This window comes from Zootoca vivipara, chromosome 3, assembly GCF_965207765.1.
Source record: "Zootoca vivipara chromosome 3, rZooViv2.hap1.1, whole genome shotgun sequence".
NCBI classification, from domain to species: domain Eukaryota; kingdom Metazoa; phylum Chordata; class Lepidosauria; order Squamata; family Lacertidae; genus Zootoca; species Zootoca vivipara.
Genome location: NC_142586.1, coordinates 35,826,383 through 35,853,377, shown reverse-complemented (window position 1 = coordinate 35,853,377; position 26,995 = coordinate 35,826,383). Strand labels below are relative to the sequence as shown.

Below are 26,995 nucleotides of genomic sequence, written 5' to 3'. Positions count from 1 at the left end.
GAATGGTATGGGGGATAAAACTGCCCTGAGGAATTCTCATAGCATAACTACAATGGGGCTGAAGCCCATTCTCTCTGTTACTCTCTGGAGCCAATTGCAGATCATGGGACAACTTACTGCACCCCATGCATAGCTTAGGCTATCGCTGGTAGCTGGCAGGCAAGAAAAAGGATGGACAGTCTCTGCTGTCCTCTCACAAGCAAGCTCACATGCACATACCCTTTTGAGAAGGCCCAGTGGGTGCTGTGAACATAACCCCATGGAGAGTAGGAAACAAGACTTGTGTGGGTTTTAAAGTTACAGTGGCCAGCTGCTATGACGTTACCTCATGAGGGGTACAATAGCCACTGGCAGCAAGATATTGTCATATGCCATATATTCCTGGCTCCAGTGGTAGACTTTGTTTCTAAGAAAACAGCTATGCTCTCTCACTGCTTCTAAGGGCCACTGTCTCATGTTAAAGTTAATTGCTGGTAGCAGCAATACATAGGCTCTTGCATAGTTAGGAAGTGGGCTGAGGAAAAAGAAAGTTCTGTGATCTAGTACCTCACTTTCAACTTGTCTGGAATTTCTTTGAGTAAGTAGAGATAGTGTGTATAGTTTATAACACCACAATACAAAGACCGCTTTTCATTATGTATTTTGCACTCAGTACTTTGATGCAAGTACAAATCAACAATTTACAATGCCAGTCACGGCTTGCTCTTTCAAAACATTTCCAGGCAGGCGTCAAATCACTTCCCTGACACTGTTAAACATTTGGAAAGGAAAGCTTCATATTATATTTGCATGTTTCCTTTATATTGTAGGAACATTTGAGAAAGTGCACATGCATAAAGAACTGATTTGGCAAGGACAATGGGACATTTCCCCAGTTGGGTGCATATCTTCCTGTGGGAGCAAGTTACTGTACATGCAATTATGGGGGAGAAAGAAAATGTTTAATTGGGGAGTGTGTGTGTTTGTTCTGCAAACGACCAGCTTTTTTGTGTGCATAGGCATACAATAATATTGCTAAATGTAGACCATTTAGGATCCATTTGATATATAAATAGGAAATGGCTAATCCCAATCTCTGCTATTTCTTGTTCATACTAGAAAATTAAATTGAAGTGCAACAAAACTAGAGACTAGAAACTGAATCCTTCTCACACAGCACATGAAGGTGAAGTGCTTTAGTAATTGAAACAAATTATGATACAATGTTTGACTCACAACCTTATAGCAAAGCAGATTAATACTGTTCTGCAAGTTCTGGAACATTCTATATGAAAATGATACATGTTTAAAAAGCTTTTATTTAGCAAGTATAAACATAACAACTATAGATCCATGAAAACACTAATCCTTTATTCTCTTAAAACTAGTCTTTGGTGAAAGTAAAGAGAAGATCTTGGAAGCAAAATGTTAATGCATAAAGTTCTCATAAAATTACAGTATTCTACCATTGTCATTTAGAGACCCACTATTACTTTACAGGTGGGACTCACTATGCATACAAATATGTCAATACACTACATCTTACCAATAAAAAAGATGCAGTACACAAACCCACAGAATCGGGCTAATTTTAAATTTAAGATGGAGAGGGGAAGATCCGTTTGCCTCATTGTTACTTTTCCTTGTAAATAAGAACTTTTATCAACATTATTCTGTGAAGTGCAGTTCTTCCATCTAACAAAACTACTATAAGCTACAAAACAAGAATGAACATGCTCTGCTATAACTTAAAGTATTAAGTTATTACTCTCAACCAAAATGTATCAAAACTGAAACTTAACAAAATAATATTTATCACAGCACTGCATTAGAATACATTACAGTGAATAGATAGAATTTGAAAATAATTACAAGCCAGCATAATTTCCAGTATTTCTGAACTCCATTGATCAAGATGTTGGTACTCATGAGCAGACAAAAACTTCAAAGTTGACAATTACTGCTTTATGTACAAGGTTTCCTCCCTGAAGATGAGAAGATGTAATCAATGTACCATAAGCCAATAAAACTTCAAAGAAGTCCTATTATTATTAATATACATAAAGCTCCATGATTTGAAATCCCTAGGCACTAGCCAGACCCAGACCCAGACTAGACCAACCAACTTCAGTATGATTACTATGTTATGTATATTCAGAGCAGGCTTTGCTCAGAAGACTGCTATATATCTCATGACAGCTATATAAAAAAGTATTGTTTCAATTTTCTAATAAGCATTTTTTTTTCCAAATCTGGAAATGCACATTCCTATAAATGGTGCAATTTCAAGACAACCAGGTTTTTAAGTTATGTTTTAAGTGTGCATAAAGCTGGAGGAATACGGCATTCTACTTAAAATTATTGCTAACATTTTAGTAGACACTCACTGTGTTCAAGTATGGATTAAAAACCCCTTCGAGATCTCCCACGTGGCCTCCCCATATCTTTCTCCATTTCTTTTTTCAACTGAAACTGCTTGTATCTTTCAGCCATTGAAATAAGTTCTTCGGGAATTACCTGATAATTAGAAAATTATGGAGTCAATACTTTCATACAGCTGACTTCAATATTTATTGTTCCATGAATTAAATATTTTATCTAAGTACACTGAAAAAGGCTAATATTCATTCTTTGTATCATATCAAATTAGATTTCCCCCTTCCATAAGTTTTATAACTACTAAATACACAGTACAGTGGTACCTTGGTTTAAGAAGAGTCTGGTTTAAGAACGATTTGGTTTACGGTACAAACTCTACAAAATCGGAAATAGTGTCCTGGTTTGAGAATTTTTTTAAAAAGCTAAAGGACCCCTGACAAATAAGTCCAGTTGCGACCGACTCTGGAGTTGCGGCGCTCATCTCACTTTACTGGCCGAGGGAGCCGGCATTTTCCGGGTCATGTGGCCAGCATGACTAAACAGCTTCTGGCAAAACCAAAGCAGCGCACGGAAATGCCATTTACCTTTCCGCTGAAGCGGTACCTATTTATCTACTTGCACTTTGACGTGCTTTCGAACTGCTAGGTGGGCAGGAGCTGGGACTGAACAATGGGAGCTCACCCCGTTGCGGTGATTCGAACCGCCGACTTTCTGATCGGCAAGCCCTAGGCTCTGTGGTTTAACCCACAGCGCCACCCGACCGACTTTATCTCGGTCTAAAAACAGAATCCGAATGGTGAAAGGGCACTGGCGGTGGGAGGCCTCATTAGGGAAAGCACACCTCGGTTTAAGAATAGTTTTCATTTATGAATGGACATCTGGAACGGATTAAGTTCGTAAACCGAGGTACCACTGTACTGGGATATTATTACAGCAAGATAGTTATAAGTGTAATGCTTAATAGGTCTTTTGTAGCTTCCCATTTAGTTTGCATTTCATTAAACTCTGGTATGTTGGCAGGTGATGTCCGTTTTGCATAAAGTCTACCTATCACTGCAAATTTCTTGGAATGCATCACATTTCCCCCATTCAAGTTCTTACTGATGAGAAAGGTACAAAGCACAAACTTTTGCTATGCAAAGTGCTTTACAAAGTTAGTTTAAATTACCAGAGACCTAAGTGGTGGATGTCATCTTATAAGCCATTTCTCTCACATCCATAATACAAAGACATGCACCCAGACATTAAGTATGCATGCATTTCTTTTTACAAGATACTACCATTACATCCAGAAATAAATATATTCAAATACACAATCTGTATTATTAGAACTTAAACTACCATTAGTTATTATCTCTTGATTCCAGCTGAAGTCAGTTGTTTTTCCATACCTGTACTTGTGATTTTTATTTCCTTTTGCTGTTTTTTATGTTTGAATTGGTTTCCATAAACCACCTTGTTAACAGTGGCTTTTCTGGTGGGTTTTTTTTTTTTTTTGCATTGTAAGCCACTTGAGGCTATATGCATGAAGACATGGTACAAATCTTAAACAGCAAGTAAATATTAAGAACAAAGTTTCAATACCTTAAAAACATTTTCTTATTGAAGAGCTTTTGAGACACACCTCAAGTCTGGGGGGAAAGTCAGGGAGAGGGCTAATTGCTAGTGTGGGTATGATAAACATTACTGTACCTGGTTTCCTCTTTCCAAAATGTCAATCAATTCAGATGCATTCCGCCAGTCATTCCTGGTCACAAGGGTTACAGCTTCCCCTGTGCGGCTAAAAAACAAACAAATGCAAAACTGTCAAGATTGCCAACTCAAATAAAAGCAGTTCAGTGATTTATTTTATTGAGTTGTGCTGAGGAATAATAGTCAAAATACCCTGTTGCAACTCCTAGGATGAAGTACTAGTGAGCAGCTTAAACCTCATTTCTTCTTCTTTGAAGTAGAATGTCAACTTGCATCTCAGCAAGATAGCGGGTTTCTAATTGTTTTAGGATGTCCCCAAATGAGGAATAATAATAATAGCAATAATAATAATTATTACTGTATTTTTCCATCTATAAGACGCCCCCATGTATAGACTCCGATTTAAGAAAATTGGGGAGGGGGAGAGATCTGTGTATAAGACACCCCCAAATTTTGGACATTATTTTTTAGGGAAAAAACCTAGTCGGGAAAATACGGTATTATTTATACCCCACCCATCTGGCTGGGTTTCCCCAGCCATTCTGGTCGGCTTCCAACAAAATATTAAAATACAATAGTCTGTTAAACATTAAAAGCTGCCCTAAACAGGGCTGTCTGTCTATGTAAAATGTGCTGGAGAAAACACTGGTGTTCCTTTAAGAAGTAACAGTGGCACATTCCAGAGATTCAATTCACTATATATAGAATATTCCACTTACCCTGCACGTCCAGTACGGCCTACTCTATGAACATACTCTTCAATGTTGCGAGGGAAGTCAAAATTAAAGACATGAGTGATATCATGCACATCAAGTCCACGGGAGGCCAAGTCAGTTGCTATCAGTATGCGAACTCTGCCTAGAACAAGCACAGTGAGACATACCGGTATATTGATACTTCACAAAAAGATATAAATTGGGATTTGACAAGAGTTTTTAACTAGGTAGAGAAATCAACAACTTTTTATTTGATATTTGAACTCATACTGCACATACATAAGATTGGACGTTTATTTTGGAAATGCCATTTTTTCCTCTTTGTACTAGCTTACAATATTATACTAAACAAAAACACAGTATGTAAACATTCCAAATTTCCCAAAGTTTAGTGCAATATCCACAACCTTATAGAAAATACACCTTACTAATAAAAATTGCCTTATTTTTCAACAAAATATTTTAAGATAGAAAGTCAGAAAACATTTCACTGGCTGTTTCTCTGCTATCCTTATAGAAGGATGGTTGGGTTGCAGCAATGGTAAACCTTTTCAATGGCCACATTTGTATGTAGAAATAAGTCACACAACAACTTGTCATAGTTTTATGCCGTTTTAGTGATGTATTTGTTGTAACCTGCCCTGAGGCTTAATGTGCAAACACAGCCAGCAAGGCCTTAGTTTTTTTAAAAAAAATCATTGCCGAGTGGTACTGCATCTTCTTCCGCAAATATGTTATGACTGGTTGCTTAGTGTTATGCGACAACTGATTCTAACCAATTACAAGTTTACCTTTCTTGAAGTCGTCTAAAGCCTGTTCACGATCACATTGTTCTCTATTGCCATGTAAGGACTGGACAGGAATTCCCTGAAGACCAAAATCACTTGATAGGTCATCGGCACTAAACAGAAAAGTTAAAAACTAAAAAAACACATAGGATTGCTTGGTTCATACATTTGGTTCGTATATTTGCATGTACCTAAAATAAGTAGTCTACACCCTATGTCAGGTACTCTGTTCCTTCCACATGTTCAAGGAAACTCATTTAATGTCCTATTGCTAAAGGATTTATGATCAGCGAGTAAACATTGTATGCATTTACCAGGCTTCCTTATACAAAAAAGAGAGAAAGAAATCACCAGCATAGAGATGTGTCCCAAAATGCACTTATGAGGTAGATGTAAATATGTTCACTTCACAGACAGGGAACTAATGCAGAGATGAAAGACTGAAAAGTCACTTAAGAACTCTATATGAAGAATTATTTCCATTGCAAATGTTAAATTTCAGCAATAGCAATATAACAGACTACCTACCGTAACATACCCTTTATGTCTTATATCACTATTTCAGCAATAGCAATATAACAGACTACCTACCGTAACACACCCTTTATGTCTTATATCACTAGTTATCATGTTGTAAACAACTTTCTTTGATTGATATCACCATCCTATGTGTGTTTATTCCAAAGAATTGTACTGCTATCCCCATTATGAAACATGAGTCAATCAAAAAGAGTTTGAAGAAAAAGTGTCCTATTGAGATTATATGCTGAAACTATTCTCTTTTTATATTTGAAAATAGATGAAAACCAGCATTTTCTGACATTTCTTTGCTATCGGGAGAATTTGAATGCTCTATTTAGACTAGGTAAGGAATTACAGTACAAAGAAAAGTCATGGGTTGGCTCCACACTAACCCATGTTATCTTAGACTTTTTGAGTGTCAGGTGTGACTGCAGCCTGAACACAGCAGAGTTTGCGCAGGTTTTTCCGGAAGCTTCTGGCGGTAACTGAAATGACTAGACGTCTGGACGCAGAATAAACTATTTACAGGATTTATTAAAATAAAAGAAAAACAGAGTTTCTATATACAAAGCAAAGCAAAATAAATCCTCTCCTCTCTCTCTCTCTCTCAACCGATACAGCACTTTCTCTCCTACACTCACCACACACATACTGAACTGATAACAAGTCTCAGTGTTGAACCTCAACCAATAGAAACGCTGTTGCTAAGGTAGAAGCAGACCTTGGCTTTCTGCCAAATGTTATTAGTTTGACCTAGATTAGTTTGACCTAGATTCGATTGTGTGAAGAAGCAATCTGATGGTGTTTTATGCTACTGACTCAGCAAAAACCCGAACATGTTAAGAGTAGAACCCTTGAAATTAATGGAACTTTCGAAAACACGTCAAAGTGCACGTCAAGCGACAGTGTTTCTGTGCTCTGGTTTGCCAGAAGCGGCTTAGTTACGCTGGCCACATCACCCGGAAGCTGTCTGTGGACAAACACTGGCTCCCTTGACCTATAGAGCGAGATGAGCGTGCAACCCCAGAATCGTCCACGACTGGACCTAATGGTCAGGGGTACCTTTACTTAAGGTTAGTCATAACTTAGTCATACTTGAAATCTGGATCCAACCAAAAGCGTGAAGAAATAAAAGAGAAGTAAATTATTGAGGTGGAGCAACTTGCATATTAGGGAAGACTAACTTTGGAGCTTTTTGGTTTAGAATAAAGGCGATTAAAGGAGGACATGATAGAGGTGTATAAAATGATGTGTGGTGTAGAAGAAATTAGTATAGCTTCTCCTCCCTTTTTATATATTATATATAATATTATGCATTATAAGACCCCAGGCCATCCAATGAAACTGAACATTGCATCTGGAATTTGCTACCAGAAGTGACTGAACAAATTCATGTCACCTCAAGCACAGCTTAGGGGTCAAAACCTTTTGCAAGAAACCCATGCTTTTTAGCTGTTTTGACATGCTGCACTTAGCTTTGAAAGCATCTGGCTCTACTTCTGGTTTTCTGGTCTGGGAGAGAAGACTATTTGTTTACCCAACCACTTTTTTGACATAGAGCTCACTGTTAAGTGGCATATAGCAGAGTCATATAAACGATATGACATTTTACATAACTTCTCTTATGGGTAACTCTTACACATCCTGGTAAACAAAAGTAACATACCCTTTTGTTAAATGCTGCTACGTGCAGCATCGTATCTTGAACATATAAGGAAAAAGAAAGCTAAGAACTTGAGATAACCTTGCCTATTGATTCAAGAAACTGAGTCAGTCTTTGGGTTCTTCCTCACCCAAACATGGCTTAAGATGGAACCAGCCTCCAAGAGGTCAAACAATGCCCTACTGCTACTTCTTGAAAAGGGAATTAATTAGAGCACATCACCAAATATTAAGAGCTGAAAATAAATGCAGCTTAAATTTTGTATCTAAAATTCTAAAGAATCTAAAATCAAAACCATATTTTGGCTGAAGAAGGGCCATAACTGACTGGAAGAGCACATGCTTTTTATGCAAAGGCCCAAACTTTAATCCCTAGTATTTCCATTTCAACAGACGGACAAAAGGTGATGGGAGAAAACCTTTGCTGTAGGCCCTAGAGCTCAACTAACATAATAAGGTAATATTGGGCTAGCCGCTAGACGGACCAATGGCCTGACTCAATATTAAGGCACCTGTAAATCATATTTAGTGGTTAATAGTGAATGACAAATGTAGGCAATAAGCCAAATATTCGTGTTAGATTTCTACATACGTAAGCTTCTTTCCCACAAAAATGATGACTTTGTCTTCAGACTTCATAGTGTCAATGAAGTAACGTGTAAAAGCTCTTTTTTCTTCTTCTGGAATAATAACAATTTTCTGTTCCACTGTATTTACTGCCTGGAAAACAAAATTTAATCAAAGGAAACCTGAATGTAATTTGAACTTTGTCAAAGTATAAAGTAAGAATTGTACATACTTTGTTATAGCTAGGAATACTGAAAGAATCCGAGATGGAAATGTACAGTTGGAAGGGACCCTGTAGGTCATGTAGTCCAACCCCTTGCTATGCAGGAATCTCAACATAGAATCACAGAATTTTCATGTTGGGAAGACTATTCAGGTACGATGCATATAGACTTTGAACATGAGTTTTGACTAGAACTGGCTGTTGTGGCATGTTTATTTGAAAATAAATCCCACCTAAATCATTGGGTGCTGCTGTACAGTTCTTAACACCTACAACTAAGAATCAAGTAACTCACTTTTAAAAAAATCAGAGCACTACTTTAGATTGCAAACCACAAACCAGAGAATCCAGATCCAATGGCTTCAGTGGGTCTGATTAGTCTCCCACTCAAATACTCTTTCTTTAAATGACTGGGGGAGAGTTAGGCACACAACCCTCTTGCTAGGGCTATTTTCCCCTAGGAAGAATCCTGAATTCCAAGGTGAAACTTTGGAGAGATGTTGGACTTCCCAAGGTAAAGAAGCATCTCTACAAAGCTGCATGACTCACACAGAGCAGGGAACCCTGAAGCATTTTGTATAACCTCAGTGATCCAGATATAGAAAAAACACCATGAGGGTGGAGGAAGCACTTCACTGTGACTGACAGGTCTGGCTTTTAATCAGGGGCAATAATTCTACCAGAGCTCTCCGATTCCAGTGTTTTGTGGAAAGCGGATCAGTCAATTTTGCAGGGGTCATGGTAAATTAGCCATCTTATTTGGGATTATGCACATTGCATTTTAGGTATAAATGGATATGCCTAAAACCCAAAATGCACGATCCCTAATAACATGGTTGATTTTACCATGACTCCTCCCTCAAAATTGAGAAATTGATCAGTTCCAGCTCATAAGCATTGGATTTTAGACATACACACTTTGTTGAAATGTTGCATCCAGGCTTACCCAGGTCTACCCAGTGGACAGGAAGGGACAATACTGCTCTTATTCTGTGCATGAGAAAGAGGAAGCTTAAATTATCTCTCTTCAGGAGAGAACAGAGATGGGGCCACAGAGCCTTTCAGCTCACCTGAACTTTTGGCTCCTCCTCTCCTTGAAATCTTTCCATTCCAGCTGCTTATTAAAGGAATTATGAACTAAAACAGTGTTTTTCCTCTTTCCTCCCATCCCCCTTTCCATCATGTTTTTAGACTGCAAAGAATAAGGGCTGAGACATTTGCAAGCCATTATGGCAGTCTTTTAGGCTGAAGAATGTGATAAAATTGTTTTAAAGAAACAAATGTTGCAATCTGTTTGAACCTCTTGCATTATTAAGATTTCCATTTTATTATTTTCATTTTAGCCTGAGATATTATTAGATTTTGAGTTGCTATATCTTTTATAAATACAGCCTAGTTCACTAGACATTGTCCAGTTTATACAGTCTTATTAAAAATAATACAGGAGTAATAAACCCAAAACAGAAAACAACTCACCGCTAGATCAAGAGTACCAACATACACAATCATAGGATCTTTCAAATATGATTTTGCAAGACGGCGGACACCATCTGGCCATGTAGCACTGGTAGGAATGAAAAGGAAAGTCATTTTGTATTTCAATCCTATTACTGTCCTGCATTCTCATGTTTCCATCCTAAATACAAACAAGGCAGTTGCAAATAGTTTGCTACTATGAACAACAACAAAAGAAATAAAGAATTCAGTTGCCCAAGAATAAAGTTTCTCTTAGAAAGGTGTTGATTTAATTCCAGAATGGGGAACCTTTTTGCTTCCATGGACCAGATCCTTATCAGGATTGGCCTTGTGGGGCAAATTTGACAGGTGGGTTGGACCACTCAACTGTCAATCACATTATACTTTTATGATTCCACACAACTGACAGGTGAATTATCCTGTCCGCCTGTCAAAGTCCCTTGCACGAGAGACCGATGGGTGCTTGACAACTGCTATACAAGGGGTGTTGCTAGCCCTACACTTGGCACTTTGGAAAGTGCTGACCACAGGGCTGGCAAAGTGCTTCTTTCCACCTTGGGCAGAGGAGAGTGGCCAGATGGAGAAAGAATCCTGTGTTTTATATGCTCCACTTAGCTGTGGGTGCCTGAATTCTACCAGTCCACTGGATTGATGAGAGTTTCCATGTGGTGTAATGGTTAGAGTGCTGGAAGATGACATGGGGTTGAATCCCCACTCAGTCATGAAGCTCACTGGGTGACCTTGCAGTCACACACTCTCCACCTATCCTACCTCACAGGCTTGTTGTGAGGATTAAATGTGGAGGAGAAACATGTACACCACCTTGAGCTACATGGACGAAAAGGTGGTATGCAAATGTAATAAAACAATATTTCACATAAAACAACTTTAGGATGTAGCATCCAGATACCATATTTTCCATTAAAACATCTTCAGATGAAGCCATGAACCACTAAAAAGGCACACATACCTGGTCATAACTGTTTGCCTATCAGGGCGTATGTCTAATAAAATCTTCATTATTTGAGGCTCAAAACCCATATCTAGCATTCTATCAGCTTCATCCAACACCTGTGAAAAACAATAGTTATAAACTGTTGGCTTTCTGAAACTCCATGCCAAAACCACTAAATTTCTAAACTATTATCTGCAGAGCATGAACAAGTTCATTTTACATGTATACTCTCATCGCTATGTCCTTTGGCTTACCTAACACAATACCTCTACTTTGACTCAAAATCTACCTAACTCCTTTCTGGGATTGTTCTACAAGAGATAACATAGATAAAATATGTATCCCTAAGGAAGTTTCCAGTTGCACTGTGAATAATGCAGAATTAGACATAGTAACGCAATATATGAACTAGACATACTTGTTTTAGAAGATGTTGCATGCTTACAATGTAACAAAGGCTGTGAGCCAAAACTGTGCCCTTGGGCGCCCATTTACACAACCGTTTTCCAACTCCCTCCCCTCTCACCTCCCCATATATGCGATAACTTTCTACTCATGCACCAATGGATGGTTGTGGTAGATCCTGTTGAAGGACACCTAAAGGAACAATTATGTGATTACTTAACAAAATTTGATGTTCAAAGACATCTTCCAATTGAAAATCACCTGATGTGAAAAACATATTCATTTGTATTAAATAAAAAATAAAATAAAAGGACCTTTATACCATTTGTTCATATTGTGACTAAAATATTACCAGACATTCTGAATTCTTCTTTAGCATTACTAATAGCCCTGTCCTTCTATTTTTTTTAACACCCCTGGACCCCTGGACAGTTAAGCCCAGTCAAAGGCGACTATGGGGTCGTGGCGCTCATCTTGCATTTCTCCGCAGACAGCTTTCCGGGTCAAGTGGCCAACATGACTAAACTGCTTCTGGTGCAATGAAACCATGATGAGTGCATGGAAACACTGCGTACCTTCCCGCTGCAGCTGTACCTATTTATCTACTTGCACTGCTATGCTTTCAAACTGCTAGGTTGGCAGAAGCTGGGATAGAGCATCAGCTCACCCCGTCGCGTGGATTTGAATCACCGACCTTCCGATCAGGAACCCCAAGAGGCTCAGTGGTTTAGACCACAGCACTACCCGCGCCCCTAGTGGAATGGTCTCCCTCATGAGGTTGTGAACTCTCATTCCTTGGAAGTTTTTAAGCAAAAGTTGGATGGCCATCTCCCATGGGTGCTTTAGTTGAAATTCCTACATTGCAGGAGGTTGGACTAGATGACCCTTGGAGTCCCTTTCAACTCTACAATTCTATGATTTGGTCACTTGCCATGCAATGCTAACTGTTGGAGGTATGATGACAGTGGTTAGCAGGAACAGAATGGAGTATTCTGGAAGAAAGCATGAAAGTTCCCTATTGCAATATTTTCTTGCAGGTTATACTTGCACATTACTCCCAATTTAATACAACATTTTGACTACTTGCCAGGTATGTTATGCTCCTCAGATTTATGAAGTTGTTCATTTGGAGGTCATTCAATCTACCTGGCGTAGCTATAACAATGTCCACACCTTTGGTAACCAGGCTGATCTGCCCCTTCCGGTCTCCGCCACCATATATGCAAATGCTAGAGAGAGTTTATCCAATATTTAGCTGTTTTAAATTAAAACTATATGGTCATTTTAAATGTTTACATTGAATACATTAAATACCCTGCATGATTTATTTTTTCATGTAGATTTGGTTGCAGTCCAAATCCTCTTTGTGCTGGACTGGAGAGTTGGCTTAGGCAGAGGAACACCCTGTGTAGTCTGATGGCATCATCCTGCTGGTGCAGAGTTCCCTGATGTGCCTGCTGAATGTGAAGCTGGGCGAAGTACTGCCAGTGGGATTCTCATCTGCCAAGTTTGTACAACAGAATAAGAGTGTTCTGGAGGAGGGGCTGGTCTTCTGGATCCCAACCTAGTCCCCTCTGCTCTCACTTCACAATACTGAGCTTCACTACTGCACCAGGTTCAGGCTGGCACAGTGATATGCCTGGCCTCCCACTTTCCACCCCAACCACAGAGAGGAACAGGACTGCAGATGCAGCAGTGGCTGCACTGCAGCATTATTTCTTGCCATGGCCTGGCCAGGGTTTTGACTGTCTCACCAGCAGGTTGTGGGGTAGGGCAGGCAGGGCAGAGTTGCCTGTCTTTCTGATGCTGAGCATCACTTCTGCTTACTGAGAGGGAAAGGTGCAGGGAACCCAGTGCAGATGGGTGAAGCAGCAGGAGTACTGGATTGGCTCCACTGCTGCACATGCACCAGGCATTTTGACCCTCTTGGTAAGTGGCAGCTGCCCTCTTGATTACTGTGGGATTGTCCTGTTTTAGTAGCAAGAATAGAATTTGAACTCTTTAAAAATGCTGAGAAAGTTGTTTAAATATATGTCGTTATTGAACTAGAATGTTGATGTTTCTCCTAAACATCTAGAGGGACCTAGGAATGCTTATTTTAGTCAGATGTAGATATGAAAGTTTTAAACATGATCATAAGAAAGCTGGCAGTTGAAGACTAAAATTTTAGATAGAAATTATAATCTCTACTGCAATCCATATAGTATTTGACATACTATTGGGAATTTGTAGATGTTAAATCCTAATAATTCCATCAAAAGACTGTAAACATAAAAATACTACTTGAAGTGTTTCACAGTGGCGTGTTTCACAGATATTGTGACACATTACAGTACCACTGCCAAAGTAATGAAGATGATGTAAATATTACCTTTTAATTCCTTTATAGGAATATTTTGAGCACTCTGCCTCAACTTGAAGAGCCAGTTCTCGAGTGGGAGTGAGAACCAACATACCTGGTCCACCACGTTTTTCTCTAGGTCTGTAAGAAAATACAACCTTGTTTAGATAGCAGTTATACATAAAAATACAAAAGGCAATACTTTAAGAAGAGAACAGAGGACAACTTAGCAAACAGGCTAACTATGCTGTTTGGGTTGCATACAAGTATCATTTAACTTTGGTTGGAATTAATTAAGGCCACATTTCAAAGCATAATTACCTGGAAGTAAGTTCAAAAGCTTATAGTTAAAGCTACGGTTTTCCCAGTAGTGATGTATGGAAGTGAGAGCTGGACCATAAAGAAGGCTGATCGCCGAATAATTGATGCTTTTGAATTATGGTGCTGGAGGAGACTCTTGAGAGTCCCATGGACTGCAAGAAGATCAAACCTATCCATTCTGAAGGAAATCAGCCCTGAGTGCTCACTGGAAGGACAGATTGTGAAGCTGAGGCTCCAATACTTTGGCCACCTCATGAGAAGAGAAGACTCCCTGGAAAAGACCCTGATGTTGGGAAAGATTGAGGGCACTAGGAGAAGAGGATGACAGAGGACAAGAGGGTTGGACAGTATTCTCGAAGCTACTAACATGAGTTTGACCAAACTGCGGGAGGCAGTGCAAGACAGGAGTGCCTGGTGTGCTATGGTCCATGGGGTCACGAAGAGTCGGACACGACTAAACGACTAAACAACAACAACTTGGTTAACAAAAATAACCCACCAGGCACAGAATAAATCAAATTTTATTCCAATTATTTCTTACATTGGCTGCAAATCCAAGTGAATGAACCCAGGCATTAGATAAGCCAACGTCTTTCCAGTACCAGTCTGCGCTATTCCAATGAGATCAAATCCTTGAAGTATTATTGGCCAAGCCTGTGACTGAAATAAACAGTATATTACTACATAGGGGCAACTAGTTAAACAGCAGTTTCTACACTATTCAGAAATAAAGAAAACTAAAATACCTGAATTGGGGTAGGCTTCTGAAAGCCAACTTTCTTTATATTTGCCATAATGTCAGGATAATGCATAAAGGCATCTTCAAATATACAAATAGGATTGGGAATGTGACGCTTTTCATTATCTTTCAGGTCATCACATGTGATATTATTATTTTCTTTTCTTTAAAAGACATCAAGAGATAATATTATACTGCTAGCAAACAAAATGGTTTATTTATCCATTCCAGACAAAGTACAAAATATCTAGAGCAAAAACCCATGTAGTTTCCACTTTGTCATCATTTCCATAATTAGCTGATGCCAAAGACTAGATGAAAGTTGCTTAACATTATTATGCATAATTTATTATTAAACATAATCAAAGCCAGTGGCAGAGGCTGCTATTAAAAACAAAACGTGACTTTTGCCAACAGAAGCTATGATGACAACTAAGTTCCACTGCATGCAATGAGTTTTTTGATTTAGTGCAAATCATAAACATGATTAAAGAATAATTAAGGTTCTTTCAAACTATTATGTAATAGAAAGCCAGGGTTTGTAGTGAATGTATACTTGCCCAAGAGCTGCAATCAAACCAGGTTCTCTGATTATAGATGCATTTTCAAACGTGTATGTTTCATTAACGTAAGACATTTTAAAGTGCATACCTCTGGAAAGGTTCCATGACTGATGGCATCAGCTTTCAAACCTTACAAGGTATACAATGAGCTTCTGCACTTCAATCCTACCCCAATAAAAAAGGCATGTAAGACCTATCCTGTGTGAAATATGTACACAGCCTAGTCTTATGGTGTGCATCTAAACTCAGTACAATATTACCTACTACTTTGCAGACATTGTCTTCACCTTCTTAAAACTATAATCCATTTAAAAAGCAACCCAACTTTCCAATAGGCCATACAACTTTCCAATTTAAATTATTACCTCCACCTATCAGCTTCTTCTTGTGACATTGAAGCAACCTTTAGAGATTCTTTGTAAAAACATTTTTCAATTGGAGGCAAATCTAATAAAATTAAAGGGAAAATGGGTTGTTATTTTAAAAAGTTGCTTCTCAAACTACTAAGAATAGAAAAGAACACCATCTTCATTAAAAAACAACCCTGAACTCTATTCCCATGCCAGCCTATGCCTCATTTTTACAGGTAGCTCTATTGAGCCGACACACAATTGAACATGGCTTGCAAAGAAATGCCGATAAGAAACTACACCAAATATATTTATCACCAAAAGAAGGGCTATCAATAAGCCCTTGAACACTTTTCGTTTACTAGAAACCATACCTTAAGTATGGAAATTCATTTTTCCATATTCACAAAGTTTCAATAGATCAAAAAAGAAAAGAAAAACACCCAACCACAATAACAAATTTTGAGCTTTCTTTTTAAAAAGTTTGTACCACAGTCAGTAGGTACAAACTGAGATTTGGATGATGGGCAGTCTTGTATAACAAGATACTACTTCTCCCCAGCTTTATATTCAAGGATTAATTTTAAAATCTCTACAGGCACAGCAAGACATTTTGAATTCAGTACCCTGGTTTCACTGTTACTTCTGACTCAAGAGTCAGAAGTGACTCAATTTGACTCACAGGTAGGTAGCCGTGTTGGTCTGAGTCGAAGCAAAATAAAAAAATTCCTTCAGTAGCACCTTAAAGACCAACTAAGTTTATATTTTGGTATGAGCTTTCGTGTGCATGCACACTTCTTCAATTTGACTCATGAGTCAAAATGTCTTGCAGTGATCCTTATAACATGAGAACAGTACATCTGTCCAGGGTCTGCCTGAGTGACCAATCACATTAGTGTGCACGACTGGTATGCCCTATAGTGCTGTAGACTTGTGCATGTATTCTATGCCTAACTCTGTGGTTAAGTATGCCTATGGAGCCTGGCACCCATGTTTTGTAGTGGCATTAAATTAGTGCATGAAATGTGGTCAATATAGTATATTGTGTTAACACAACCTTTTACATCTAATTAAAAGCCTTTTTTTGTACCAAGGTGCAACCTCAGTGTGATATGACACTTAAAATACTGCACTAACACTATGGCCTTTACACCAGATCTTATCTGATTTTTGCGTTCAACAGTGACCACATACCAGGCAGTTTTTAAAAATAAATATGACAAAATTAATAGATGATCAAATGTTCTCAGTATGTCTTAGAAATTTTTACGTATCAAAGTAGATTATTTTCACAGCTAATAAAGCATTTATATTGAAGGATGACCACCTACAATTCCTTTAAAAAATAGGTTACACTAACCAGCCCACTTCATAGCTTCATATTTAGCTTTATTTTCTCGAAGGGAGGCCCAGTTAATGGATTGCTTTGGATTACTGTATCCCGACTTCAAAGCACCGGAACGACTTTCTTCATAACGAGTCGTTCCAAAATCTTGGTGTTTAAAGCAATCTGTTAAAACAAAATTAGATTCTGATTTGGTTAAACATTTTATATCAGATTATGCAGCTTAAATTAGTTCTTGGGAATTCAGATAAAAAGTTTAATTATGAACCACAGAACTGTTTCATTTCACTGCGATATAAAGACAAACTATGTGAACCAACACCATGTTTTATTTTTGGATGCATCACAAGGGCAGCTTTATGAACTCCTCTGGCTATTCCTACACCCCCTCCTAGCTTTCAGTTTATAAATGTCTCTTCAACAGAGTGGATAACTCTAATTTGGGTTTTATAAAAGTAGATCAGTCTGCAGAGAAAGCTTACATATCAAGTTTTAAATTCTTACCTTTAACATACCTTTCTCCGGCATTGCTTTGGCTGCACCTCTCAATAAGATCATCAATCATCATTTTGGCTTTCGTTTGCTTATCATTACCACCAAATATCTTTATTTCAGCTTCATAATTGCCCTTTACAACCTAAATGTAAGTATTTTACTTAGTAGAAGAATCAGATATTAGATTGCTGTAATATACCGCTCTAAAATTGTCTTTCTGGGCACTAAAAAGTTATTTGATAAGTACAAGTAATATTTCCTAAACCACTTGGATATCTTGCAGTCAGAAGCAATATATCAGGTTGAAAGTTTTCCATTTCTAAATATGCCTTGCTTCATTACAATAAGAAAAAGTAATATAATAGATAGGAGTCTAGTACCTTAGACAGTGTCTTTTACATTTTTTTCTCAGAAAATTAAAGCAGTCTTCTCATATTTCGTCCATACATTCTATCAAGGTGTGGGGACAGCAGGATTGTCATTACTGCCCCCACCCTTTCTGCACCAGCTGGCACTAACCTCTGTGCAGCCAGAAAAAAGTGAGAACACTCTGTGGCCAGTTTACATATAGTACTAAATCACAGTGTCATATGAATGAGCCCAAGTGAAACTCACATACACACACCATACCACATGACTGGGATGACTTTGGTGGCATTAAGTTTCAGTTTCTTCTCAGATCATCTTTGCTTGTGAACCAGAGATTGCAGTTTATAACCAAGTCTGGTTTAGTTTAACAACTAAGCTACAGAAAATATCACTTCTTCTGAAACTGCAATAACAATCCAAGATTAGGAGAAGGCAAAACTAAATGATGCCAAAGTCCAGTTCTGGCCACACAGGAAAGGAAGCAAGTTGGGACTCACTCCAGCTTGTGCATATAGCACTAAACCACATTTAGTCTTATGTGTGAGCAATCTACACATGGATAGGTAGTATGGGATTAGGAACCATGGTACAACCGGAATTTGTAATTACAAACATGTGTGCACACGCATGTACACACACATCTGGATCCATGAAGAATCCACTCACTTCTTCCACAGAAGACAGGGCCAGAAGATATGACTATGTTCTCATTCAATGTATTAACTGAAGTGTACATAAGATATGGAAAACGGTATATACCCAGGAAATATTTTATACCTCATATTCAGCCCTTTCTTTAAAATCCAAACAATATAAGGTGAGAGTGTGCTATTGATTTGTCATCTCTTAAAATATTTTCAAATACTCTAGTAAAAAAAAGCTGTGAGCTGCATCCAATTTCTACTCAAACTTGATCCACTGAAATATATCAAAGTTAGCTATGCCTATTAATTTAAGTGGGTCTACTCCAAACATTACTAATATTGGATATAATTTTTGAACCAATACAAATAATGTATCCATCTACATTATGTTTGCTTTATTTTTTCATTATTAAATACTTTCAGTTGAAAATCCTTAGCTGTAGGAAAAACTTCTAAGCTATTTATAGAGTATGTTAAATTAATAGACTATTTTAATAATGTTTATTAATATATTTCTAACAAGCTGCCAGTGTAATTTGATTCAGAAGCAAGTCTCATTGAGTTTAGTGGGGCTTGCTCCCAGGGAAGCTGGTACAGAACTGTGGCCTAAATAAAAACAAAATAGATTTAGGACTCTGGTAAATTTTCTAGAAAATCTGCATCATTGGCCAATAGTCACAGTGGTTTTCAACAGGACCTTTGTTCTTCATTGGAAGTCACTCGTTACCCATCTGCTGGCACAATCCATGTGTTTTTGATGATGCATACCAAATGTTACACTAACATAATGTACAGTACAATCATAAATACAGTGGTACCTCAGTTTATGAACACAATTGGTTCCGGAAGTCTGTTCATAAACTGAAGCGTTCATAAACTGAAGCGAACTTTCCCATTGAAAGTAATGGAAAGTGGATTAATCCATTCCAGACAGTCTGCGGAGTACTTAAACTGAAGCGTTCATAAACTGAAGCAAACTTTCCCATTGAAAGTAATGGAAAGTGGATTAATCCGTTCCAGACGGGTCCGCGGAGTACTTAAACTGAAATGTTCATAAACTGAAGCATGGGTGTAATTGGTTCCGGAAGTCTGTTCATAAACTGAAGCGTTCATAAACTGAAGCGAACTTTCCCATTGAAAGTAATGGAAAATGAATTAATCCGTTCCAGATAGGTCCGCGGCGTTCATAAACCGAAAATTCATAAACCGAGGTTCCACTGTAGTACTGAGGTTTTACTTGTTTTGGGGAAATGCTTGGGGTTTAAAAACAGTATAGCAGCACCCCCCCCCCCCAATTTAAGTTCAGTTAATCACCAGCAGTTCAAAAGCACATCAAAGTGCAAGTAGATAAATATCGGTAGGTGGGAAGGTAAACGGCATTTCCGTGCGCTGCTCTGGTTCACCAGAAGCGGCTTAATCATGCTGGCCACATGACCCGGAAGCTGTACGCCAGCTCCCTCGGCCAGTAAAGCGAGATGAGCACCGCAACCCCAGAGTCGTCCATGACTGGACCTAATGGTCAGGGGTCCCTTGACCCTTTATCTTTAAGCACCACTAAACTGACTCAAGTACATAAAGTACAACACACTAGACATTTTCTCCCCAATTCCTTTGTTAATTGCTTTGTGATCACAAATATACACATGACCCCACTATTTTGCAGCTATTTTGCAATGCAACAACCAGTCTTTTGAGTAAAGACTGGGTTTTTTAAAACACATTTTTAAAAAAGAAATATTAGTGCCTCACCTGTATTTTACAACCTGATGATTCCTGAAGCTCTTTTATTTTACTTCCACTTCGACCTGTTGCAAAATTAAAATACATTTGGCAACATTCCAATTTTAGCTAAATGTTTTCAAAAAAGAACAATGCATACTGCTACTGGCAAAATGCAAACATTATTTCTATCACAAGTAAAGAAGCCAAAGGGAAGTATCTGGAGGCATCTAAAGAGGGTACAAATTTTAAAATAAAAACACTCAGAAGTGAAGCTGAGCAATTCTTAGGTTTCCCCCAGATGAACAATTCCTATCCCTATAAGAACACCAGTATAATAGTGATAATATTTATGCAACTTTGACATATTTCAGTGAACACGCCTTTCCCTATGTACAAAGCTAAACCATTTCAAGAATACTGTACCAAATTTTGTAAACATGATCATATAGTATTAGAGATTTGGATGCAACTCAATTACAGAAAGGGATTTTTACATGTGGCTAAAACAGATGGAGGTCCCTTAGACTCTCTGTACCTTTGACCGCCTCCCTCTGTCAATCCTCTTTTGGGCCTTGAGACATATGCATTTCTTAGGCTTACTGTTCAATGCCTACAATGAACAGAATTCTGCTGCTTTTTCTTTTTCTTTGGCACCCAATTCATGAAAGGAAAATATTAGGGCTACACCATTTTGAACAGGGAATTGCAGGCATGAGTTTCCTTTCCATTTCTCTATCTCCAGTGACAGTTCATTCAGATTTGACATCAGTTATGTTGCAGAAGTGCTAATGACTATAAAGTCAGCTCTCTTTCTCTTTTAAAGAGAAACTAAGTACTGTACACCATAGTAAAGGTAAAGGACCCCTGACAGTTCTTTTCAACACTATAAAGTTCTTATTTCTGGACATCCTTAACAGTGCAATCCTTTTCATGTCTACTCAGACTCAAGATCCACCGAGTTCAATTACTTATTCCCAAGTACTGTAAGTATGTACACATTTGCAGCCTTACAGTGCAAATCCAACAGTGGGTCTACTCAGAACTAAGTCCTACTGAATTCATGGGGCCTTTCTCCCAGGTAAGTGGGGTTAGGACTGTGGTCTTAATCACTTTTTAGCTAGTAAATCTATCTTCCCTCCCTGGCCCTTTCCTCTATCATAGTGCACAAACAACATACACCTCCACCTCTGCACTAGCAGAAAAACTCTACAAATGTAGCAAGCAAAAGGCATACACTCATGAATTCATAGGGTGCTTTATTGAGTTGACCTTAAAAACAGCCAGAGGGTGCTATTTATTTTCTGGGAGAGGAGCCTATTTGTTTACCCAGCCACTTTTTCTACATAGAGTGTGCACCGTTAAGTGGCATATAACTGAGTCTCATAAACAATGAGGTATTATACAATTTACTAGTGGTTTTCAGCCCGTTCAATAACGGGCGCTAGAATCCTGGGGTTCGGAGAAGCGCTTGCGCAGCGCGTCTCCGAACCCTGGGACCTGTCCTTGCTGTCGGTGGCAGGGGGACAGGAACGGAGGAGGAGAAAGCGCTGCTTTCTCCTCCTCCGTTTCTCTCCCGCAGCCGCCGACAGGAAGCAGACATCCCAGGGTTCGGAGAAGCGCTTGCGCAGCGCTTCTCCGAACCCTGGGACCTGTCCTTGCTGTCGGCGGCAGGGGGACAGGAACGGAGGAGGAGAAAGCGCTGCTTTCTCCTCCTCCGTTCCTCTCCCGCAGCCGCCGACAGGAAGCAGACATCCCAGGGTTCGGAGAAGCGCTTGCGCAGCGCTTCTCCGAACCCTGGGACCTGTCCTTGCTGTCGGCGGCAGGGGGACAGGAACGGAGGAGGAGAAAGCGCTGCTTTCTCCTCCTCCGTTCCTCTCCCGCAGCCGCCGACAGGAAGCAGACATCCCAGGGTTCGGAGAAGCGCTTGCGCAGCGCTTCTCCGAACCCTGGGACCTGTCCTTGCTGTCGGCGGCAGGGGGACAGGAACGGAGGAGGAGAAAGCGCTGCTTTCTCCTCCTCCGTTTCTCTCCCGCAGCCGCCGACAGGAAGGACGCGCGCACTCTCCCCCCCCGCCTCCTCCAACCGCCGCTCCTCACGGCCAGGGAGGGTTGTGAGGAGGCCTTCGCCGGCCTCCACCCTCGCTTTCCTGACGTGCCCTGCAGTGAGGCGGTGTCCGGCGGGAGCGGCGGTTGGAGGAGGCAGAGTGGGGGGAGAGTGCGCGCGCGCGCAGTCTCTGCTGTCCAATCCCTGTATCCCTGGGGCACATGCGCAGTGACCCAGGAACACACGGGACAGCTTGGACGCAGGGACATCTTGGACATTATTATATAGGATTATCCAGGAGGCCGTCCAAATTCAACACACGTCTACTGCAATCAGCAAGGGAGTCAAGTCCAACACTGAACAACACAGGAGTCAGAAGCCACGCTTAGGATTGTTCCCAGCAATAACCTGCTTTGCTAGGGAGGCAAGGGCGCCCCCCGTGTTTGCACTTTCATATAAAGTTTGGGAAAAGAGAGGGCTTCTCCCCACCCGCCCCCCCAAAAGAGAGAAGTTCCCCCTCACGGACAGCGACCGCTACCTATGAGGGTGCCCACGAGCGAGTTATCCAGGTGGAAGCACAGCGGCGGCGACCCGGCACGCTCCTTGCCCGCCCCTCGGAAGGGGCCTCGGGCCCGGTACTCCAAGTGCCCCGACTGCCACGGCTCGCGGGAAGGCGCCGGCCGCGAACCCCATTTCCTCCCGCCACTGCCTCTTTCCTCCTCGTCGTCTTTTCCCGCGGAGCCACGTTTCCCACTAGCCCTCGCCGTCACCGGGCGCCACTCGGCCGCAGAGGGCTTGGCGGGAGCTTGGCGGGCCTCGTCATCCTCACTTTCTGCCTCCCAGTCGGACATGGCGGGAGAGGGGAGCCGACAGGGACGGTACTGCGGTGAGAGGAAGGGAAGGAGCCACCCGAGCAGCGGTTGTCTAACGCCGCCCTCGCGCGACCAAACCGTCGGCTCGCCCCGCCTCTCCGCGTGCACCAATAAACCGCCGGATTCAGGCGGCCGCTCTGATTGGCTGGATCGCTCTGAGTTCCTCGCGTGTGATTGGGCGGCGCGGGCCGGCGCCCTCGTGGCTCACAGTCGAGTGGACCGGGCGTCGCTTAAGGCGGAGGCTTATTAGTGGTTAGCGGAGCTCGGTTCCCTCCAAAATGTCGCTGGGAGTGTTGTAAGCCAAATGGCTAACTCAGAAGATAAGCCATTTTTTTTTGGCTTACAACAGGAGGACAGTTCCCCTCAGCTTACCAAATGGTCCAGGAGGAGGGGAGTTGTTGGAAAAGCCTCTTCTTCTTAAGTGCCTCGAAGAGGGAGTGGTCCGGCTTTTTCGTCCCGCGCGAGTTTTGCTTTGTAAGCAATGCTGAGGTAATTTATTTCTCCACAAGGTAAAAACTGTGGTGCTGGGTGGGTGCTGGGCAAAAATCCCGCCAACGGAAAGGAGGAAAGGTGGGGATTACTCATGTTGAGTGGGATGTAAATCTCGAGTAGGTGTGCTTCATAAATCTTAAGTATTACCCAATCCTGCTATCAGGCTATTTTGCACTTCAGGGAAGGCTAGCTACTTGCCGCAGTCCAGCCCAGCCCATTGCTAATTACAATTTTGAAAAAAGAGATGTCTGGGGGTGGGGGTGAAAAACGTGAAACTGCTAAGTTTATTTTAAATGGCAAGGATAAGTAATGCAACAATATTTTATTTTTTTCAAATGCAAAAGAAAATGTGATCGCACACAAATAATTGTGAATAATCTTGTGAACTGTGATGTTAAAAGTTAAGTCTGGCAAAAGTTTCAATTTCAGGCACATCAACACCTCACTTTTCCTTTGCAAAATCTGCCACCAAGTGCTTCAGGATTTTCAGTTGGTATAGTTGCCAGGTCTCTTTTGCAATACTGTTCAGCCTATGCAAGTTTTTATAAGGTTGATCTTTGAGAAACCGCATTCACCATTTGCCACTGACACTGGCAGTGCGAGAAGAATCCTCAGAGCAACAGAAACACATTATCCATGAGTTTTTGTTGTAGTATGAAGAGAAGTACTGTAATCCTTATGGCAGCATAGACTTTGGAAGTCTACAAGTTATTCCTGTAAGTTCACAGCACAAATCTTCAGCATCAATATCTTTGTGTCTTATTTGTACATCAAGGGTTTTTCTAAATCATTGCAGGCCTTAAATACATCTTCAGACTCTATATATATTACATGGAAAGCCAACTAAGGAATTAAATTGTCCTAGCTGTTGGAACCTCTTCTTCAACAGATTGTATGGCCATGTTTAAGACAGCATAGTAGAAACCCACTTTGAATTTCTGCTTTGGATCTTGTGGGTGTCTCTTGGGTCTCATACTTCAATTGGTGTTTCTTTATTCTTTTTCTAACTTGTTTTGTCTCAAAGTCTGGTAGTATTCCTAGCTCTTTTGCAATCTCACTGGCATTACACCCATAGCTGCCAAGTTTTCCCTTTTCTCATGAGGAAGCCTATTCAGCATAAGGGAATTTCCCTTTAAAAAAGGGATAACTTGGCAGCTATGATTACACCTGCAGCCCACAGGGTAATTATGGTCATTTGCAATTGGCTTGTAGTTGAATTTAAATTGGCTTACTTATTGTGTAGTAGGTAGCTTGCCTGTAATATTGACTTCAAAAAGGGTGTTGTATCATGTAACTTTCAAATTGCAACAGCAAGGGCCTTAGCTGCAATTCTAGAAGTATCGCCAGATAAACCTTTTAGGTTTGTGTCATCAAGGATCTCTCTCAAATCATTATATATACTACCAAGATGATATTTCATTGGTTTCAAAACATCAATCCGAGACTCCCACCTTGTTTCGCTCAATGGCTTAGTAGTCATGCCCAAGTCTGATACATGGACAACTAGAATCTGCCAGCTCGTGAGTTGGTGCAGAGAAATAATTAGAGATCTGTTGAACCAAACTGAAGAAACTAGTTGCTTCCAGACAACACTGAGCAGTAATTTTAATTTTAGTATTTTAACTTTTGTATGTTTTAAGGTATGATTGTGATTTTTTCTTTATTGTCTTATATGTTTTTTGTTTACTGCTTTGAGGGTTTTTTTTAAGAAATACAATCAAGCAGTGTATAAATTTTATGAAATCAATCAATCAGTCATTGACTACCAAGTTTTAAGAGTGTGCCTTGCAGGGCACAAAAAAGACATACGAGTTTATGTCTAGGACTCTATTTTGTATGCTATTTTCTTTGCCTTTCATGTTACAGTACTCCCATTATCACAACCTTGTCCATGCAGATTCTCAAATAGTAATCCCACTTGCTAAGATGTCCAAGAAGAGTTTCTGTCATAAAGGGGCCTGTAGCCTCTTTAGTGGAAAAGGGGCCTGAAGAAATCCCAAGAAATGTTCTCTTATGATAATCTCAGGCTCAGACATGTCATCTGATATTTTTATTACCGTATATACTGGCGTATAAGACGACTTCCTGACCCATGAAAATCGTCTCAAAAGTTGGGGGGCCGTCTTAAACGCCGGGTACTAGAATCAGCAGTCTCCGCATATGGTGAGGGGAGCTCAAAAACGGCCGTGGGGCATGGCACAGTTTCCCTAAAGGAGTCCCTGAAGAAGCGCGCGCTCGGGAGAGGGCTGCTCTCCGCAGGGCGAACGCACGGGCAAACGGCTCCCTCATGGCTTTGACTGGATTAGCGCCTCTTCATCGGCACACGGGGGTGCCTGAAGTGAGGAGGATAGCCCGCTCAGCCCAGCCGTCTGACAAACAAAAGGGAGCAAAAGGGGGGGAGGGAGCAAAAGGGAAAGCTTTCTTGCACTGTCGGCTCCTACTTTAGAGAGGGAGAGGGAGCTGAGCTGGGTGTGCTCGGCTTGCTAGGGGTTAAAAGGAACTGAGCAGGAGTCCTAGAGAAGATAGCCCGCTCAGCCCAGCCACCCGAAGCCGCGTGCAGGAACAAAAGGGAAGGCTTTCCTGCAAGGAAAATGCTGTTGCCTCTCTCCTCTGCAAGTGCTGTCTTCTGGGTGGGTGGAAGGTGCTCTTGCTTTAGAGAGGAAGAGGGGGCTGAGCTGGGTGCGTTCGGCTTGCCCAGCCACCCGGGAAGGCTTTCCTGCAAGGAGAAGGCTGTTGTCTCTCTGCTCTGCTGCCTTCTGGGTGGGTGGAAGGAGCCCCGAAACAGGGGGGGGGGGAGAAGCGGTGGTGAAAGGGCAGCTCTCCCAGGAAAGGATGTGGAGAAAAGGCCATCAAGTTTAAATGAAACCCGGTTCTCCCCACAGGAGCATAGGAAGTTGCCTTATAGACCACAATATGTCATTGATATACTTATGACATAAGATGATGAACAGGAGGATTTTGAAGGCTTTTAAAGGGAAACTGTTGAATTAAAATTACCATATTGAAATCAAATCTGATGTTTCTTTAATTTTTATTTGGTGTGCGGTGCGGTGGAAGAGGGGTAGTCTTACACGGCGAATATATACCAAACTCTATATTTTAACTGGAAAAGTTGGGGGGGTCGTCTTATACGCCCAGTCGTCTTATACGCCGGAATATACGTATATCAACATAATGCACAATATTGTAATTTCTTCAATATGACTAACATCAGGTGTGCAGTCCAGAATTATTGAGTAGTATTTGTCTTTGTTTGTATGTGTTAAAATTTTCTGCTTTATAGCACCTGCTAGAAGCGGTATAAGATCATTCTGGATATCTTTTTCTAGGAAGTG

At 40.6% G+C, this 26,995-nt stretch overlaps 1 protein-coding gene and 1 long non-coding RNA gene across 2 annotated transcripts in view; one reads left to right on the top strand and one right to left on the bottom strand.

Moving 5' to 3' along the window:
• Window positions 1–1,329: 1,329 nt before the first annotated feature.
• Window positions 1,330–23,234, bottom strand: DDX43 (DEAD-box helicase 43). Its single transcript, XM_035110597.3, has 17 exons — window positions 22,835–23,234; window positions 20,281–20,336; window positions 17,528–17,660; window positions 17,039–17,188; window positions 15,694–15,775; window positions 14,773–14,929; window positions 14,568–14,686; window positions 13,736–13,846; window positions 12,452–12,593; window positions 10,975–11,075; window positions 10,005–10,092; window positions 8,331–8,458; window positions 5,558–5,667; window positions 4,770–4,908; window positions 4,051–4,138; window positions 2,367–2,496; window positions 1,330–1,964 (listed from the first exon to the last, which is right to left on the bottom strand). Exons 1-16 carry the CDS (start codon window positions 23,145–23,147, stop codon window positions 2,383–2,385), a joined length of 2,031 nt encoding a protein of 676 aa, XP_034966488.1. The 5' UTR covers window positions 23,148–23,234; the 3' UTR covers window positions 1,330–1,964; window positions 2,367–2,382.
• A 140-nt stretch (window positions 23,235–23,374) lies between these two features.
• The window catches only part of LOC148686213 (uncharacterized), a 47,930-nt gene continuing 44,309 nt past the window's right edge, over window positions 23,375–26,995 (top strand). Inside the window, exon 1 of the long non-coding RNA XR_015948906.1 lies at window positions 23,375–23,657. This is a non-coding gene — a long non-coding RNA (uncharacterized LOC148686213). The remainder of the gene's footprint in view (window positions 23,658–26,995) is intronic.

What these genes read in the sequence shown, in the direction of transcription:
- DDX43 (XM_035110597.3), bottom strand. Translation starts at nt 23,147, where the DNA reads ATGTCCGACTGGGAGGCAGAAAGTGAGGATGACGAGGCCCGCCAAGCT. An exon ending in GCTCGTGGGCACCCTCATAG is followed by an intron (nt 20,337 to 22,834) that starts GTAGCGGTCGCT and finishes ATTTTGCAACAG; the next exon opens with GTCGAAGTGGAAGTAAAATA. An exon ending in TTGGTACTCTTGATCTAGCG is followed by an intron (nt 8,459 to 10,004) that starts GTGAGTTGTTTT and finishes TTTGTTTTCCAG; the next exon opens with GCAGTAAATACAGTGGAACA.